Here is a 20,574-nt window from a genome sequence, read left to right as displayed (position 1 = left end):
TTTTAAGTCACCATGCAGCTTTAATAATTCTGGTGCCTGACAGTCCAACTGAGGGTTCTTTAGCCTTTTGGGCATCATAGTGGCCAAAATTGAATATGGTACCTATTTCTGTAGCGTTGTTTTTTTTTAAATGTTCTTTTTTCACTCTAGGGCAATCACACAAGTTGACCAACACTTCACCTCACTTTTTGCCCTTCATGTTCATGATATAGTGAAACTGAAAGCAAAAAATGTTGTCAGGACACCTGTGCCTTTGGGATTCTGCTCTACGTAGAGCAGATGCAGTAACTCAGTCCAACAGTGTGAAACGTTGAAGGAGGGCCTCAAGATTTTCTTCTCCTTTTTCAATCACACTCCATGTGCTGCACTCTGGGGTTCAAAGGAAACAACTTTACATTGGCAAGGAAGCTTGAACAACAGTGAATAAAGAAAGAGAAAGAAAGGAAGTCATGAAGGACAAAAGCTGAGCGGTAGGCATCCTCCCTGCATGAGCAAATCCCCATTAAAGGTACAGTGCTGTGGGAGTTGGATTCTTTCAGTACCAAGCGGTGCCCTATCAGCCCACATGTTCTCGCACTGATAAAAATGAGAAGCACAGAAGCTCTGGTGGCTGCACACTGTCCTGTGTTGTTTACTCTGTACAGGGCTTGCTACATATTCTAGATACTTGTTACATTAAATTTGCACTTGTATATATGCATGTTAGGAAACTGTATGGCCCACTGCTCAAAGTGGATTACCTATAAGAGATAAACGGGTCAAAGTACTCATGGTAAAGACGGTAATGGACCAACTTACAATCACTAATAAGTTAAATATAAATCTGCCTTTACAGTTTTCACTTGATTTGATTTTGATTTACTTGCCCAATAGGCTGGATATAATAACAGGGACCTAGAAGAGACCCTTGTGGGACGCCATAGTACACTTTTTACATTCTGAAGAATCTCCAAGCTAACAAACTGGCAACAGTTTGAAAAAGTAAGATTTAAAAATGGATCATGAAATGGATGCCTGGCATGATTTAGTGACAATGCACACAAAGAACTTAGTCTCTACAAAGACACTGACACCAGGAATGTATGCAGAAATTAGAGTAACAACCAGCAAGCAAAATACATAATAAATGACGAACAGTAGAGAAGAAATACAATCATTTACAGTCATACAGAGTTGAAGATTAATCAACTGTTAGCCTACAGTAATATCAGAACTGACAAACCACACTAAAAACAAGATACGTGCCTATGTCAAAATTGAAATTGAAAACAACAGACCTATATATGCAAGCACTGAAACTGATAATGGTCAGGAATTCCCAGTGTGACAATCGCTTCTTTCATGCCATTTTGTTTCATGTTCATGTTATGAGCATTAGTTTACATTTCCATATCTGCCCCTGGTTCTTGTCATTGCTGTGTTACCCAATTGTGTCCAGCTGTTCTGTGTTCAGGTTCTAGTTTGTCAATTTATACCCTGCTGTTTCTTTGTCTCATTGTAACATCTTATCATGGCTTTGTCCCATTAAGTTCAGGTCCTCCTTGTTCCCAGTTTCTCATAGTACTTCCTGGTTTTGACTCTCCCATGTTTCCCACTATTCTGTAAACAGATTACCCTATGTTAAGCCTGCCTGAGTTTTGACCCATGCTATAGAAATTGACAATGATTTCTGGAGTCACACATTGAGTTTTCACACTTATGTCCTGCCTCATCTAACCATGTGTTACAATAATCTAGCATGTTTTGCTGTATTCAAAATACAGGGTATTCCAAAAGTCTCCATACAGAGGGGACTATGTATGCCAGCACCACGTCGGTTGTTCTTTTGTCTTTTGTCAAGCATAATTACTATACTTATTTCAAACACATTATCAAAGTATCAAACTACATTACAGAACATAATTATCTGCATGACCACACCATATCACACATTTCGGTTTTAGAACTTTTTCCTGCCCCACCTAAAACTATGTTTGCATTAACATCATAAAAACAGATTAGACTGAAGATGAAGATAAAAATTCACCTGTGTAAACATCTTAACCTTAATGGCCTAATTCCAACAAGACTGTTGAATTGCTGTAAGCTAAAGCAAGCGATGTGAACTAGGTATCAGTAGAGATGATATTTTGTTATCAAAGTGGCTTATCCTTGATGGAAGCCTCTGAGACCAGTGGTTCTATCATCATGGTAATCATGATGACAGACATGTTCTCTGACCTCTGCTTCTCCAGAAAAGGGCAAGAAAACCCAATCCTGCCTTTCGGGAAAGCACAGCATCTTTCCCGATGTGTGATCAAAGATGATCTTTAAATGGAAGTGCGAGCATCACAGTGAATACAAGTTAAAGATGACCTTAACTTCCCGATGCTTTTAGGAAACTGGGTCCATGCAATATTTACTTCTATATATATTTTCTATTTATATTGTGCATTCAGTGTGCACAAAGAGTCAATTATGCCATCACGTTTATCCTGTTTTTGATCCTGTTATTCTTTGTAGTGTTTATTTTGTACTTATCCATAGTGTTCTGAGAATGTATTGTATTGCCTTGTACTATATTTGCTCTGCTCCTGTCTTGCTTTGTCACGCTGTTTGCACATTCAGATGGTCATGTGTGGTCCTGTAAGCCCTGTGTAGTCTTCCGTGACCCTAGAGGCATGATATTTCATTCCTCTGTATATATGTGAATGGATGATAGGACAGTACGAATTAATAATAAATGGGTCACAAGACTGACTCACTCGCTCACCTCCACTGAGAGCATCACCTGTGCAGCTTTTTTCCTTCAGGCCAAAAATCCCAAAACAAAAACAAAGTTGCTGTGTACTTGCATTTGATCCAGAAGTTGTAGCATTCAGTAACGTCAACGTAGATACTTTTTTTTTAAATACTTACAAAATATCTCACGTATATTCTGTGGCACGAAAATTTTTTTTGGGTAGATATTAAGAAGATAAAATTTCATTACGTTATTGGAATAATTTTGGTATTTTGTTAACGCCTTCACTAAGAAAATCCTTGTACATCAGAATATTTGTGCCGGAAAAAAAAAAATCAAATAGAACCTTATTTCAAGGTATCAGCTTGTATATATCGTATAAGTAATAAAAGATGGTAAAACATGATGCTTTGTAGGAACACAATCGAATGACAGGGTTGTGCACTGCAGCCCGACACAATAACAGCACGACCTGAAGTATTTTCTTCCTCTTATACCACAGCAATACTTCTAACACTAACAATTTTTTAATCAATAAAGAATGACATGTTGTAAACTCTAAACATTCTAACAATTTAATGTCGTGGAATGTACATGAGACAAATTAGTTATCAATTATGTTATAGCAGTTATAAACAGTTGCTCCCTCACCAGCCTTATCTACAGCAAAAAATGCAGCTTGAAGACTGAAGACATTGCAGTGTCAGAAAATGTTAAAATTACTGCTTTACTGCTGACTGTTACAAAGCGCTGACACTGGAGACTCCTTCCAAAAATTCCAAAAAATCCCTCAAAAAATCCCTAAACTCTCCTCTTCACCATATCAACAAGTACACAAGATTTTTAATCTGTTTATGATTTTTATTATTTTATCACAGAGATGTTAATATAGAAACAAAGAGAAATGAGACCAAGCCCAGTAATACAGAGCTGTGATTTGCCATGCAGTCGGCCCTACTGCCAAAGCTGCTGTTACAGAAAATTAATCAACCTTTTTACCTTATTGAAATTTTTTTAACACCTGCACTAAGACAACCCTGATGTATCATTTTGAATCTGAGAAAAAAAAGTGTGAATAAAACATTATTTTAATAATAAATTAGTTTATCTAAAAAAAGGCGTCAACAGTGCAGATGACAGCGCTGCCTAATTACTATCCAAAACAGGGGAAAGCTGGGCTATAACCAAAGGCATAGCCTAGAGGTGTAGGAAAGACAGAGAATGAGAAATGCTAGCCCAGTTATCAGCTCTCTCTTTTACTCTCTCTCACACATCACCCTCTATTAAAAAGCAACAAGTCAACAGACACAGAGAGAAAAGTATTAGGTACTTACTTACAGAGAAAATATCTCATCCAAGTCAACTAAAAAACTTACTTTCGAAACAGAAAACAAAATAGACTGAGGCCAAATCAAATGAAATTTCTATCGGAGAGATAACTAGCATTATTTTTTCAATAAAATTCCCATATAAACTTTTGAAAGTGCATTGTAAAGAATTTCTGTTATTTCTACAATAAAATGCCGTGTACAACCGAGTAGAATGTGTTTAACAGATCAACACAGCAGCATGCGTGGTATTCTCAGAAAATATTTGCAGTACTGGCAGATTATACTGTATAAAAGAACCTTAGTGTATTGCTACAGTAAAACTACTATTGAAATAACACAGTAAACATACAGTATTGTTAATTTCCATAAAGTGCCAGGTGCATTCACCTGAAGTAGCAATCTGTCTAATTTTCATTTTCCATTATTTTGTTTTAATAAAGAAAGGTACATGCTAGAAATTAAGAACAGGTAAGTATTAGAAATTAAGCTGGAGGTAAAGCTAAGCAATGCAAGGTAATGTTAGCCGAGCTAGGTAGGTAATGTTTGCTAGCTAGCCTGATATTTGAAATAGCAAACCCTTAAGGCTTGTTTTCTTTTACGTCAAGAGATGTGCTGCTATTGGAAAACAATCAACTTCATTGTTAATTATTTTCCTATAACAGCACACCTTGTCGTTTTGTATCCTTACCTTATCAATCCATGGTCTGGAAGGAACTGCTCTTGTATGAAAATAAACCTGATATGAAGAGCCTCCTCCAAACAGGCTCAGAATAAATCTTGAGTACAGAGTCGATTATTTGAGCCAAGTGCAAAAAGAGAATACAAACCCCAAAATGTGTGGCTTCAGTCCTGAGGCACTTATCTCTGTCAACCTCTCTTCTGCCTCGCTTGTAAACTGAGTTAGGTGCAGCCTAAATTGGTCTAATTAAAACCCATTATATATACACTGACCTTTCCATTGGGTTTGATCCTGTTGTTTCCACTTGGAGACGATAATGAGGAGTTGACGTCTTCATGGACGCGGTCAAGCAGCCACAGCAGGAACTCCAGAGCATCGTGTTGGGAATTCCCTCGGAACTGAGAACCATACTTGGACACAATCATCTGGAATTAAGAGGCAAGATACGTCTGATTCAGTACATCTGAAAGGCATTCACTTACCTTCATTAGTAGGTATGAGAATGTATTTTTCAAATAATCAAATTCACATCACAAAGTAAGAAGCAAGCTTCTATTTGAATTTTGCTGTCAGCAAAGTCTAGCTTCATGAATAAATAATTTTTCTTTTCTGTTTGTGTGCTGTCCATTTAGTTCCTCAAACAGTCGTGGTGTTCAAAAATAGCAGCCAACGATCTGATACAGAAAATGACAGCTTGTTATGAACTGGGATGCAAAAAAGACCAGCTGGTGGATGTAAATTGCATTCTGCTGCATAGCTGAGTGATCTTTACTCACTGCTGATCATGCAGCTCTGATTATTCTTCACAATTCTGTATCTAAAAAACAAGCATGTTTAAATGAAATACAATCATTTTATAATAGCATTTTATAATATTATCACTGAAATTCGAATTCTTGGGGGAAACAGGAACCGAAATTCAGGGAATGCCTAGTCTCACAAGCCAGACTTCTTGCTTTTGCTACAGAGTCTGGTACATTATGTGGCCATGGACCACTTACTTTCATGGGAAGAAATCAGGAAATACAGGAAAATTCTTGAAAAAAAATTACAATGGAATGCTGTGGACTTTTTTTTTTTTAAAAGTCATCAAGATTCTGAAGCTTGTGGCCAGAAAAGTGTACATCAGATGCTGTGTGAGCTGTGTGTGAGTGTCTGAAGTTGAGACCCCCCGAAAACCAATAACCAAGTGCTGGAATTTTTGTTATTTATTAATCTTTTATACTATTGCATAAATTCTAGTTTAATTTAAAAATAATTTATTTAGCTTTCGATGCTATGACACTTAAAAAGTCGTAATTAAAAACATTAATTAATCACATAAAATCAGACATAAAATCAGACTATATGATCATTAATAATCACACTATATTATCTTTACGGTCTATAAAGTGTTTTTTAGAGAATCTTTAAGATTTTCTAAGTGCAATCTGTAGTTGCAAAGCAAAATGGTAGTGATGTGGTAGTGATACTCATGCTCTGTACACTTTCCCACTGTCTCATGTCATGTTTTTAAGTTAGCTATTTTGTAATTACAGTTGTCCCAACATGAAGCGATCTCACGTGCCAATACCATGTACGCAATGTATTCAGTGTGGATTAAACCTGGAGCTAGTTTTTTCAGTTCCTTTTCATGTGGACCAAATGCTGCCTGGGTAGCCTCCCTCCCATCTTCAGTAAGTGCTTTATCCTGGTCAAGGTTAAGCTCCAGTCCATTGCAGGGCATCATGCACACACACTCGCTCACTCATTCACACCTAGGGATAAGTTAGCATAACCAATCAAACTTACCATACACTAGCTTTGCTTTTCTACCCTGTATTAGCATATTAATGAATTTACTTAAATAAGGACTATTCTAGTATATTAGCATGTTTTCACAAAGTCATGTCAATACCATGGTTGAGCCATGTTAAATAACTTCCAAATTCCAAGAACTACATTAGAATATCTAAATAATCCATTTAAAAACACCTTCATCTTTCAGCATTTTAACATTTCTTCTCGGCAGCTATCACATTATACCAAGTTAGGTGTAGATACAATTGCATAAATCTCCATTTTAATACTGAGTGACACAAAGAGAAATTATGCTTGCATTAACCTTGCGAACCTGAGCTAACAGCTGGAAGGAAATGACAGATTGTAACAAGAACTACAGACTAAGATAATTTAATAATCCTAAATATCAGACACACAGAGAAGCGTGGAAAACAATAATCTACTTCAGAGCCATCATCAAAAGGAGATAGAGCCGGTCTTCGCAATAAAACACACCACAGGATGTGCCACCCCTTCTTTCATCTTCAAAGCAGTTGTTCTGTAAACTTTGTTCAAGGTGAATGCTACTAATTATTAAGATATGACAGGGCCTGCTGATTCACCTCAGGGAAACAGAGCTGATTATAAGAGTCATCTGCTGCAAGCAGGCATGTGTAAGGACACATTGTATCCCTCACATACACTGCCATAACCACTAAAAAGCCCTTGTTTTTATATACACATTCAATAGGATGTATTTACAGTATTATGGAGGTCATTTGTCATATTGAATATAGTTTGAAAACTTTATGAACTTATGAAGTAGCTTCAAGATATGCAGGCATGGGACAAGTTGTTGACCTTTGATCTGTGCTGTTAATGGAAATCTAGACCTAGTAAGAACATCTTCTGCTACATTGATGCCTGACATTCCAGTACAAAGAACTTCATTTATCTTGGTTGGTTCTTTATGGTAAATGTATAGATATCTATATGTTTCAGCCACTTGGGCCCTGATTCTCTAAAGGTTACTTATGCAAGCTGATTCACTAACAGGATCTTCAGAGATTTGCATATTTCATACTAATAAAACAACATATCTTGTTTGTTTTATACTGTCTGTACTAATTGATTCATTTGCATTATGATATACTGCAGCCTGAAAGTTACTCCGGTAACTAGATTGCATGTGCAAACTAATACAAAATAAAGCCATTTACTAAGGTTGTATAACGAGTAGGTTTATTGAAATTATGGTTGTAGAACTAAGAAATTGCTTGACAAAACAGTGTGTCCCAAACTGCATACTATTCTTCTACGTATAAGTATAAATAGCTGCACTTTTTTCTCACAGTATTTATTATGCTAGTATGCAAATTGTGATGTTATCTAAAGTTTTCAGTAGAAAAAAATGGAACATGATAAAAAGCCTGGAGATATAAGCAACACAGGGACTAATTAAGACCTTCATTTTTTCTGAAACTGAAAAGTTTATTTTCAGTCCTCTGCTCCCCCAACTTCTAACGTTTTAGTTTACACTAGGCTTGGGACAGTTGAAGACAGTATCGGGAATAGTCTACTGCTGATATATTCCAGCTATCATGATGTTTATGAAGTTGGGCGATTTAAATGTCTGTCAGAAAACATGCTACCTGAAGCTTTAAAATCAACAAACTAATTGTATTGTATCTCAAAATACGTGTTTCCTTTTCGGCTATTATGTGTCCTATACGAACCTTAATAGCCTGCTGTGTGACTTCAGAGCAGAGCAGCGAAACATCTCTCTTTGATGCATCTTAGCTTCCCGTGTCCATGCTTGCTAAGCAGATAAAGCCGTGGATGTCTTCGCTCACTAAACATGAATGGGTTTTTAAATAAAAAAATGAAAATGAGTTGGTTGTCAGGACTATTTCACTATACAAGAATTCAATAAATATCTCTGCTGCTGTTCAACACAGAGCACATGCACATATAGTTTATATCATTTTACTTAAATTTTATAATGAGCTTAGCTAGAGCTAAGAACTCATCAGGGCTACTTGCAGTCCCAACTTCAGTTTTGCGATCATTTCTGACCTTGTTAACAGGTAAATGATACAAAAAACTGACTAAAGGTGAATACTAGCTAACCAGCTTCTGGTATTTTTTTTCCTCTGTAATGTAATGGCATGTAATGACATCTGGCCACGCCTGTTGCCCATCCCCCCTCCCAAATTGTCAACGGCAATACTTAGTGAGCTCGACAGGAAGAAGGCATATTGCACGTGATCTAGCCTAGTCTGTACAAATCATATCTTTCAGGACAGCTCCGAGAGTACATATACACAAGCAACTGATTTAGCTCTGGGTTTTATTAATCAACATGTTTAGTTTACCTTTATGCTCAGGTTTAAATCAACAGCATGTTACAAAAGTCTAATTACAAAGAAAATGTCTACTTGTATTGATGTGTAAAATACTTTACTTTGTTGAGCAAGCTAATAAAAACTAAGGAACATTGGGGACTTTTATAATAATAACTAATGGTTCTTCTCAGTGAAAACATGCTGTGAGCTGGAAAGGCAGATAAAGTTGTTTTTTTTTTTAATTTATTGGGATGATTCATATGTAGTCATGATTTCAGGGTAGAACCCACTTGAGATATGTGTCATAGACACCCAGGAGTAATATAAATGTGCCTTAAAATAATAATGATAATAATAATAATAATAATAATAGAGAATCTAGTGTAGCCAGTGTCAAGTTAAAATGAGGATTATGGGCATTTTTTATTGTCTTGCTGGCAGAAATATTCTCTCAAAATCCTGAGAGTGAGCTACAGTGAGCTAAAGGTCTGACATTTGCAGCTCTGTTGGGGAAGAACGCTTTCTTCATCTGAAGTCCAGTAAACGTCCTCCTCCCCCTCACGCTACTCTGTTCCTCACAGAAGCATTTACACAGCCTGCTGAGCTGACTCTGAGCACAGAGTAAATCAGCAGCCTCGCAAATGCCACAGCAAAGACAATTTAACACCTTTTAGATTTGTTCCTCTGAATTTTCACACAGTGGAATCCAAAAACACTGTGTTCACACTAACGGCTAAAATAAATCACAGCACCGAGCGGAAAGTGGCACCTAATGAAATACTAACTGAGCTAAAATTAGATCTCTTTACCTGGAAGTCAAGAGGGTGAAAAAGATTATTTTATGAATGTTTTAATAAAGTCCCATAGGTCACTGCTTAAAATAGTCTTATTAAGAAAGAGAACAATGGGACTGTGACTGTGACTGTGATAAGTGTAACTTATGAAGGGCTATTATCATAAAAGCTGCTCTTTGCTCTCCAGGGTATCATATTACAGAGCTGACAGAACGAAATTGTACTCTCCCAAGGGTGAAGTGAGTCAGCCAGTGCTTCATCTAATAGACTTAATCTGATAAATGGCAGTATTAAGTAGTTAAGATTTAGAAATGTTTTCTTACATACATTTAGTCAGTGGGAGATTCATTTGTGTTAATCCAATTGAGCATTAATCCAGCATTGCTCAGTATTATTATAATATAATAATGTTTTGAGTTTTTTTTTTTAAATCATGCTGTCCAAAAGCCACACTGTATTTAAGTGATAGAATTGCATTTTTAGCTTTTTGCAGATGATCCACTTGACCCATTTACCATGGTTTTTAAGTGAGCTGTAGAGCTTCAGTCCTGACTCTGAAGCATAAACACTGTGCTTATGAGTTTCAAAGGGCATGAGGGGGACAGTACGCTTTCATCTAAAATGGTGCTGTAAAACACCACCTTATACACAACATTACAATTTCATGACCTAAAGCTTCTGAACCTCTCCGCCCCAGCACGCTAGGTGTAGGAAAGGAACAACACTCAGTGCCAGATGTATGTACATTAGGAGTCACAGTGCAAAATGTAACTTTATGCAGCTGCAAAATGCTCTCACAGTCCGTCTGAAATTAATGTTCAGTGTGCTAAGGATGTAGCTCATCATGTAAAAAAGTGTCTGGGACTGCCTAATAAGTGCATTCCATGTGAAGCATAAATCGGTGGAATTGGACAACCACAAAGCTGTGCAAAAGAGGGCAGTAACTTTCAGTAGCAATGCTAATGTCTCAGTAACATAAATTTCTCTTAAACAAAGCCACTCGGAACAGATCAAGTAAACAGTGTGGAGTACATTAATACAGCTGATATGCCATTTGGTTACTAATTAGTATTTAAAAAAGACAACAGTGTATAGAATATGTTGCTTTGTATGAGTGTAATTAAACTTTTTTCCATTTTTCATGTGGTCCACTATTTGAAAAATTGCCAATGCTAGGTCCTGTTTATTGTGTTGAATTTCTTTGTTAGATGTGGCGGAACTGATGTATGTTTTCCTGACATACGTGGTGCACCCAGGGTTGCCAGATTTGCGTGACAAAACACAGTTTCCCACAGCCCTAAAATGGTCTCGTATTGTTACACATTTTGTCATAAATGAAAGAATCTATTAAAAAAAACATGGTAGTTAAAAAGTAGCCCAATTCTATGTACATGGCAATACTGCCTATAAAACTCACACATAGCACTGATGATTTTATGAGTAAACCAGGCTGTTTTTTTTTTTGTCTCCAATAAGGAGCCTTCAAACTGTGCTACTGTGTACATACATGGGAGAGAGGGGTTTATTTTATATGCAACTAGACTATATTGTGGGTTATATTATATAATGTTACTCTATTAAAGTGGAGAACTGTACTATACTGTAAAACAAGGCTTTAAATTGGAAGCCAATACTCCATCACTATCTAGACATTAAATGCTGTGGAAAGATAAGTCTTGTATGCTTTCAAACCACAAACAAAAGACAACATGCTCACATCCATGTCTAAGACTCAGCTGTGACACAGTTTATTTATACGTAGGTGATACAGTGTAACTAGAACATGAAAAATTGGCAGTTCTACCAAATAGGAAATTATACAAACTAAATATAAGACCTAGGAAATGACCAGCCTCGCCTTCAGGTATACACAGGTCACCCGTCCATTAAACAAACTGCTCTGTTTGAGTTTCTGCTAACGAGTAACCTCCAAACACTCTTATCTCTCTACAAGTATGTTAAGAATTTAGCTCTAACAATTCCGGTCCCACATTCCTGGAAATAGAGACACTACTATATAAAGTTAGGAAGTGTGTCGAGCCACATTTTCACACTCACAGTCACTTTTGACATTCAACGTCATGTCTCATTCTCTACCTAATTCTCTCATAACAAAACTGTGGTTGAGCTGAGGTTTTTAGAGAGGGGTAAATACTAAATTTCAGTACTATGACCATCTTAGACCTGACATTCCTGCTTTACATGTACATTTGCATGTAATTTTTTATTTAAAACAACACAGAAACCAATCGAATCCAATTATAAAGCTGCTCAAGGAGCTGCAAATGGTACATTTACTGTAAAACTATATAGAACATAAAAGACATCTTAAATAATAACTAATCTTATCTGATAAGAGGCCAAATAGGTCTTCCTCCCTTAAGCATGTTCAGCCCTATAGCTTGTCTGCCGCATCAGATCTGATCTGCTCTTCATTTGGAAATCTAGCAGGGAAAAAGTCGTGTAAAAAGTTTTCTCTTTTTTCACAACTATAAAACTGTGCTGAAAAATCATAGCAGGCAAGCCTGATTTGTGGCATAGCGGTGTTCATAGATGTATAGGGTATATACATTTGCCTTCTAATTCATCATATATTTTAGCACCCCTTTCACAAGGCTTTAGCCTCCAACTTTTATCTCTGTAGTTGTAAATGATGTCTTTTCTTGAACTGAGCAAGCACATTTTGTAGCTTTGTGGAGGTGTTTGTACTGCAAGTTGCTCAAATTTTCTCACCTCTGTCGAAGATGCCAGGATACTATGCTCCTAACGTGGACAAAATTCATAACTTTCTTTCACTCAGGCAACTGCCATTGTAAGTGGTATCAGTGTGTGCATTATGATTTACTGTTTGTGGATTGTTCTGCAAAGTGAACTGGTTATTTGTCATTTTGACACCACAGTTAAACAAGTTTGTTTCATTGTGTCAGCATGCCATATGTATCTGAGGCATGTAGAAGGTTCAAAATCAAAAACTGTTAAACACACACACACTGCCTGCAGAGTTTTTGAAACTCAAGTATTTGGCCAGTACTTTCAAGGCATATGATCATTAAAGCTTTTGCAAAATGTTATTAATTTTTTCATAATGGCCCTAAAAATAAGAAAAAAGAAAACATGGTTGCCAAAGGGGATATAAAATGCATTAAATCGTTGCCCGTTGCCTACAGCTAGCTGCCAAGAACAACTGGGCATCGGTTAGTGTCAAGCCCTGGAGTGCTACTTAAGAGTGCTCCAGGTCACAAAACAGTTAGCCAAAATTCAAATTATATAAATTAAGATATGATGATGCCAGCTTAAAAAGCAGTAAACATAGCATTACCCAGTAATAAGAATAACAGAGTAACGTCCTCTGCTACATCCCAAACCATAACCACGAGGAACACAGGTCATTTATTACTTAAGATAACAGCACAGCAAGAAAGAACACAGCCTAGACAGGCTGTCTGTCCCCTATGGGGATAAAAATCAGAAAGTCATGTAGAGCGAGTAATTGTTCTGAAAAACATGAAAGAACAATATTATTTAGTTGCTTATACAGCATTTCAGTAATCTTTTGCATCAGCAGTTTACACTCTTCAACCCCAACTAATCCCCCCCCCACACACACACCAAGCCTCATTTATAATGCTCTCATTATGTCATGTAGGACATAATAAGAGCTGATTAAATAGAAACTGAGCTTTAGCAAAGCTGATAATAACTGAAGCACAAATCAGGATCAAATAATTCAGTACTCCACACATTCTTCTGTTTAGCCACTCCTACTACATCATCTCCTCTGTTATGATGGTATGTGCTGGATGAATGATAGTTACAGTAAGTTGAAAGTGTACTATACAGTGGGAGGTTTAAATTACAAGGTCATGTCATTGCTTAAAGACAGATCACTTCTAGTTCTAGTCTAAGGCATTCATTAAGCCCATCAGAACTAGATACGCTGGTGTTATGTCATAAACCAGATCAGTGGAGAGTTGTGTCTTTGTCTGGTGAGACCACCAGTTATGCAATAGAGCAGTCAGTGGCAGAAATGTGATTGAGCCTGACCTGCTTTTGATTTGTAATATCAGCTATAATGTGTGGACTGTCTGTCCAAATCGCCAAGTCCAAAACTCTTGAACTGCTTGCACTGTGGCATAGTGAGTTCTGTTCTAAGTTGTTTGAAAGAGTACATTTGGTGTTTTGAGCTGTCTAGCACCATCCAATCCTACTTAGGCTGCCACCATTTCAAGAGGCTGCCATGTCTGTGACTTAGCAGGGACTGACCCAGACCCATTTTCAGATGTTGCTAAGGCCATAGTTGAACATGGCATTTCACCTACTAGGTAAATGTCAGCTGAAGATTCTCCTGGCGAGTCTTGAATTAGTGCGATCTCAGCTCCTGAATTTATGATTTCAGCTACCCACATTTCTGCCAAGTTGAAAACAGCTACGACTGTTTTCTGGACTGATTTCTTATGTTTATCAGTTGACATTGGATGTGATTTGACTGTGAATCTAAATCTGCCAGACAAGCATGCCGTGTCGGCATCGCTGCACAGTCAGGGTAGGAGATGTCCGAGTCAGACGCTGCGTCCTTCAGATGGTCAATGCCAAGGAAATGAGCACAAAGCTGATGTCTGTTTTCGAGGGATTCAGACACCGGCTGCATGAATGCAAGTCTTGCAGCATGGCTCTTCAGGCTAAGCAGTCTGTGTATAATGAGAAACCACAAAATGGGGGAAATCTGACCCAAAGTGAAGAGAACGAGGGGTCTGTTGTTTGGAGGGAAAACTGACTCCAACTGCAGAGCCGAGTTTTAGTGGAAATCCAGCTCACTTACCACACATAACGCTGAACAGCACATGGTTTGGCATGTGGGAAAAATCACTTAACCAGGCTAGCAGCACAGAGCCACATGCTATTGCAAAGCTTTAGGATACCTGTAGCTCAGAATGTAGTGACAAGCTGTTAAGAGGATAACTCCATATGGTGTATGTGTGGTCTGAGATTTGTGTACGAGGTGAGAAAAAGAAAGGGAAAGATGGCACTATGACAAATTATTGCAAATACTGCATCATATAGACTTTGTTGAAAGGTCTCTTCAGGTGTGAGCATGCTCACAAGAAGGCATATAGGTAATTTTCACTGGCCCTGGAGGTTGGGGGTGGGGGGGTGGGGGTGGGGGAATAACACAAATAGATTTAGTTCTGTACATGTACTATATCAATCAAACCTTTCCTATTATTTTCTACTAATGACCTTGTCACCAATAACGATATATAGTTAGGCTTTTTAGTGTAGTAATAGGTCATCTAAACAGGACGTTTTTGTAGCAGTAAAGTATTCATCTTGTTGTTACGTTTTTGTCACAAGAAACAGCTAATTTGTGATTCAGAGTGCACTCTGATGTCGTCATCCCATAATTAGCATAACTCCAACATGTCATTACTTTGATCAAGATATGTAGACCACAAACACACATACGCATACCCAAAGTTCTTTCACACACATACCACTGTGACCTTAGTTGCTTTACCACAGAATGAATTTCTCCATGTGACAATATGTGGCAATAATGGGGCACTGTACAGCCCTGGGTTAACAGATTTGTTATATTTGTATCTTTAAAATATTTATAATAATGCTGTGTTAGTCAGTAAAAAAAAAAGAAAGTCTGGCTCTGGTCCCATCACCCAGCCCTTTACACCTTCAAAAACCTTAACAGTATGTTAAAATTACTCTCTCTCCATTTTAATGATCTGCATTATCTGGGGCCCCTCAGGCCAGTACATTTAGCACTGTGCTCTGCATATGACGATGTATCAGAGGAGATCTGAGTCTCTAGCAGGTAACACACAGCACAAATAAAAAAGCACTTAACCTAGAAAACTTGATATAAAGGCTGCAGTCATCTATAGATGTAAAGAAAACAGGTGAAATTATTCTGTCCTCCCAGGAGTGACCTAATGCAGTCTGAGAGGAAAAAAGCCCAACAAGAGAAAACGTTTGAAAACGTCTATTCAGTACTAAGCTAACAGATGCCACCTTCCTTTTTACTTTATAATGAAAGTATAAAAGCTCAAAGTTTGCTCAGGCAAGCCTAACACTGTTTCTTGTCAATTATACTATAATTGATTATACTATACACTACAGTGTATATAATATTAATAATAATATTAATAAATTAAAAAAAATAATGTTATCATAAAAACTTTACTGCATCTCTAATAAATTTAGGACACAGGTACCTAAGCAGACAGCATTTGCATGCTCCCAAAATAAAAGCTGTCTTATTCAAAAGGCAAAAGGATGGCTCTCTTCCAATTCACCCCATTCACCCAAATTCGAAAGCAACATGGGGTGCAGAAAACAGAACTGTCACTCTGAGCTATAAATGAGTAAATTTAAGTTCACTGCTTGTCTAATGAACGTTTTCTTGACTGTTATATCATGTTATGTTAGCCATCTCTCATAATCTGACCTCATATAACCCAGAAGAATGGGTCTAGGAACAGCTACACAAAGTCTGATAAATGGATGTACACTGTGTGAACATCTGACCATCACACCCATATGCGGTTCTTCCCCAAACTGTTGCCACAAAGCTGGAAGCACACAATTGTATAGAATATCTTTGTACTGCGTAGCATTACAATTTCCCTTCACTGGAACTAAGGGGCCCAAACCTGTTCCAGCATGACAACGCCTCTGTGCACAAAGCGAGCTCCATGAAGACATGGTTTGCCAAAGTTGGAGTGGAAGAACTCATGCGGCCTGCACAGAGCCCTGACCTCAACCCCTCTGAATACCTTTGGGATGAACTGGAACACTGATTGTGCCCCAGACCTCCTCACCCAACATGGTGAGTTTAATCTGAGTTCAACACATTTTATGGTTTGACGCAAGCTGTATTACCACTTTCACAAATTAATAAAAATCTGATGTTAACTGAACTTTTTGTCTTATAATTACTTACTACATGCAAGACGTATTTAATCACATCAACAATTTGCACCTAAACTCTGAGACTTGCCCTTTTTAAATATCTTCTCAGACAAATGCTTATATTTCACTATCAACTACAACTTATTTTATTCTCAATAGAAGAGTAGACTATACGCAGGCATTTGTTCAAGGTTTGTGGTGAGAGACTACAGCGCTATGAGCAATGCCAGCTCAGTGCACGTAGACGCACTTGATGACCTCAGTTTCTATGACAGACAAAACAGCAAGGTCTTAAAATAAATGAAAATGTTTTTTTGGACAGATCACATTTTGATAGTCAATCAAAAAGGCTTACGAAGGTAGTTTGTGTTGTGAAATATAACATGATACACTGATATGGTGAATAATCCCCAGTATGCATTTTTTCCCATTTTAGCAGACAGGCAAATCGATTACTTGAGCCCTGCAGTGTTGAATCTTTTAGGTGGGTTTTTTGTTCTTTGTCCCACAAGCAGTAGGCGATGTGTGGATGTTATTTCTGAGGCAATAATCATGGGGAGAAAAGGGTATAATCTGATATTATATCTCTACTGCAGTGTGCGATTTGCAAAATGTTTCATCTACTTATCTTTGTTCTGACGCACATATTTTCCTCATTAGACAGAATGCGTATTTAACACTAGACTAACTATTCAGCAGGTCTGGCAGATATCTATCTTTCAATGTTGAGGCTTTTTGCCAAATAGCCCATAAACTAGCTTCTGTTTGGTAGGTGATCCAAAGATCTGAGCACAGTACAGTAAAAATAAAGTCTGTGATTTTGGATAAAACTAGCTGATATAAGAAAAGTATTCTTTATTGGCCCTATATCCTTACTTGCTAAATGTCAACACCTTGCCATTAACATTGATGGGGAAATTTTGATCCATGCTTGTTTACTGCTGTTTCCGTTTCATTAGTTCGCCAGGTAAAACCAGCAGAACTACATTACTTCTATACTTCATAAGCTACACTGGCTACCAGTTTTGGCCTATATCCAATACATCTTCTGCTTATGACCTATAAAGCCCTATATGGCCTTGCTCTATCTTATCTTTTTGAGCTCCTTCATCCCTACACCCCTGTAGATTCTCTTAGGTCCTCTGACACTGGGCTCCTAGTTATCTCTAAGTTTAGACTGTTCACTATAGGAGGCAGGACTTTCAGTGTCTTAGCACCTAAACGTGAGAACACACTACCTCAATCTCTCCGGCACTGTGAACAACACAAATATTTCCAGGATGCCAAATATACCCAGATAATATACTACTATGGTCAAATATTTACATACACAGGCAGGACTATACTGTGGTGTACTGAATCCAACAACATGAACATCCATCCATTTTCTGTACCACTTATCCTACACAGGGTCATGGGGGAGCCTGGAGCCTATCCCAGGGGACTCAGGGACTCCACTGCAGGACACAACTGCACACACACATTCACTCACTACAGACAATTTAGAAATGCCAGTCAGCCTACAACGAATGTCTTTGTACTGGGGAGGAAACCCCCGAAGAACTCAAACTCCACACACAAAGGACAGAGCTGGGATTTGAACACCCAACCCTGGAGGTTCAAGGCAAACGTAGTAACCACTAAGCCACTGTCCCCCCTGTATGGAAGAAATAATATGTACAAATAACACACACCATGGACAATTTGGAAACGCCAATCAGCCGAGGCAAGCGTGCTAACCACTAAGCCACCGTGCCCCCCCAACATGCTCATTTAATTTATAAAACAAAAGGCAAACAGTGTTGATGAAGGCAAATAATACATCCTGAATGGGACGCCAGTCCATTGCAGAACACTATGCATACAAGTTCACACACTCATACCCATCTGGGGCAATATAGTACGGTCAATCCACCTATATGGCCATGCTTTCAGGAGCTGGGAGGAAACAAGAAGACCTGGAGGAAACCCACCTGGACATGCGGCTTGAACCAGGGACCACATATTCATCAACAGCACCAAAATGATATGCAGGAATGCATTTATCTTTGTGTTCAGTATATTTAGTACTGATTTTGTACACTTTTCTGTATGAAAATTACTGCGTGTATAACTTGAATTATTTCTGTAATTTACTGAGAAATATGTTACATTTAATACTCCTCATTTCTTATAAAAAAAAAAAACTCTTTAGTTCTGTGCTAAATGCACAATAAAGAAGAAAAAATTAGCTATTTATGCTAATTACCCAATTACCGTAATTACACTCCTGTTACAGCATTAAGGCTAAAGCTTTGCTTGACTGGCTTAAAACTGACTTTCTGTCTCCCTATTGCATCAGTTTTTGGCGTTAAACGTCAAAAATGGTCACACTTCTGTTCACAGTCACTGAAAATACCCCGCACATAAAAAAGAAGCAGTCTAACGCAATTCTGAGGTAAGAGAGTCCACAAGTGAATTTGACCCTTGGTGGTCACGTGACTGATACTTTCCGCATACTGCATACTAACAAAAGGGAGTAGTATGTATGTAAGCAGCCGTGTGTAGCTTTCTTCTGTAGTATGTAGTGTACAAGTACGCCATTTCCAGTACAGCCAGGTAAACTTCCTGTTTGCTTAGTTTCCACAGTGACTATAACAGGCTGTGGTGTATACTAGTGAAGGAGAAGTTTAAAGAAAATAATAAATAAATAAAAACGTAGTCAGTTCAGTAATATGAGTAGGTTAAAGTGTTTTTTTTTTTAATAAGAATGAAAGAGTAAGGCTTCGTGTCACCTTAAATTCCACTGAGAGTTGCGGGGTGTACTCCAGCGTCCAGAGCGCCCTCACGAGCGCCGCCAGCTGCTCAGTCACCTCTCCCGGCGCGAGCTGCGCGTCATCACGCCTCACTTTATCCGCGTGATTCATCATGTTTTCCCCTATATCCATCTTATAGTGCTCCAGCCCGAGGTACTCAGCCAGCAGGTCGGTGTTGCTCAGGCACTGCACCACCGCGTTCATGAAGCAGGTGTTCCCGTGATTCTTCAGACCCAGAACACCGGGTGTCTTATCGCCATAAGAGAACGAAAGCCGGTCTTTGAGTGAAGAGCGCGACTGAAGGGTTGAAGTTTTCACTACACGGTCCCGCTCGTCTTCTTTCACAGTCGCTGAATTGGTACAAGGCGCTGCGACCCGGAATCCGCCGTCATCGTCCTCTGCGTCCAGCGGCTCCCTGCTGTGAGTCCAGGCGCCTAAACTTTTGAAAATCCTCGCCACGAAAGTCCCGACTGATTTAAAAGACTTCTTACGGAACGGTTTCCCAACAGCGCGCTTTTTATCCTTGTGCTTAGTGGCCTTGGATTTCCGCGATGTCCCTTTCACTTGCTGCTCGCGCTTTTCCATGGCTGCTGTTATTTCTCTCGAGACACTGTCGAGGAGGACAGTTAGCCAGAAACCGAGCTAGACCAGACACGCGACGTGCCGCACATTTATCTCTGGTTGTCATTCACGCACGCGCTGCTCGTCTCACTCCGGAGAGCACGGCCGATAATCCCCGCATGTTTGTACACACGCGCGCACACGCACACACACACACACACACTGCGTGCGGTCGGTGCCGTAATACCGCTCGAGCGCGCTCAAAGTGGCGGGTAGTTGTGAGGCGCGCGCCTCATTGGTGAACTGGAGCGCGAGCGCTCCTGCACGTTCCCGCCTCCCGTTTCGAGATCGTCTTACCATTTGTCCAAACAAAGTGCAAACTACTGAATCATGCGTGATTGTGTCTTAGAACTGGAAAGTCCACATATTATTAAAATCACATGCTATTAAAAACCTGGACAGTTTTGGACTACTTTGTTTTGTTTTGTTTTTTCTCCACCTACATAACAATAATAACCATGCATTCCCAAAAACAGTACTAAACTGCACCTTTCCCTGTCACTGTGGTGCTACCTTCAAGGGTACATACATCTATAGGGTTCTCAAAGCATAGCCATGAGATCAGGGTTTTGTTTTTGTTTTTTTCCCCTTTCATTTTGTTA

The 20,574-nt window shown here is 38.6% G+C and overlaps 1 protein-coding gene across 1 annotated transcript in view; it reads right to left on the bottom strand.

Annotated features, from left to right (window-relative positions):
- Positions 1-20,122, bottom strand: part of usp43b (ubiquitin specific peptidase 43b) — an 85,058-nt gene extending 64,936 nt beyond the window's left edge. Inside the window, exons 1-2 of the mRNA XM_026916965.3 lie at positions 19,331-20,122; positions 5,005-5,157 (exon numbers count right to left, since the gene is read on the bottom strand). Of these exons, the coding sequence (XP_026772766.3) occupies positions 5,005-5,157; positions 19,331-19,936 (759 nt within the window). The 5' untranslated portion in view covers positions 19,937-20,122. The remainder of the gene's footprint in view (positions 1-5,004; positions 5,158-19,330) is intronic.
- Positions 20,123-20,574: the final 452 nt, after the last annotated feature.

Source organism: Pangasianodon hypophthalmus, chromosome 13 (genome assembly GCF_027358585.1).
Source record: "Pangasianodon hypophthalmus isolate fPanHyp1 chromosome 13, fPanHyp1.pri, whole genome shotgun sequence".
In the NCBI taxonomy this organism is placed as follows: Eukaryota; Metazoa; Chordata; class Actinopteri; order Siluriformes; family Pangasiidae; genus Pangasianodon; species Pangasianodon hypophthalmus.
This window is presented reverse-complemented; position numbering and strand designations above follow the sequence as displayed.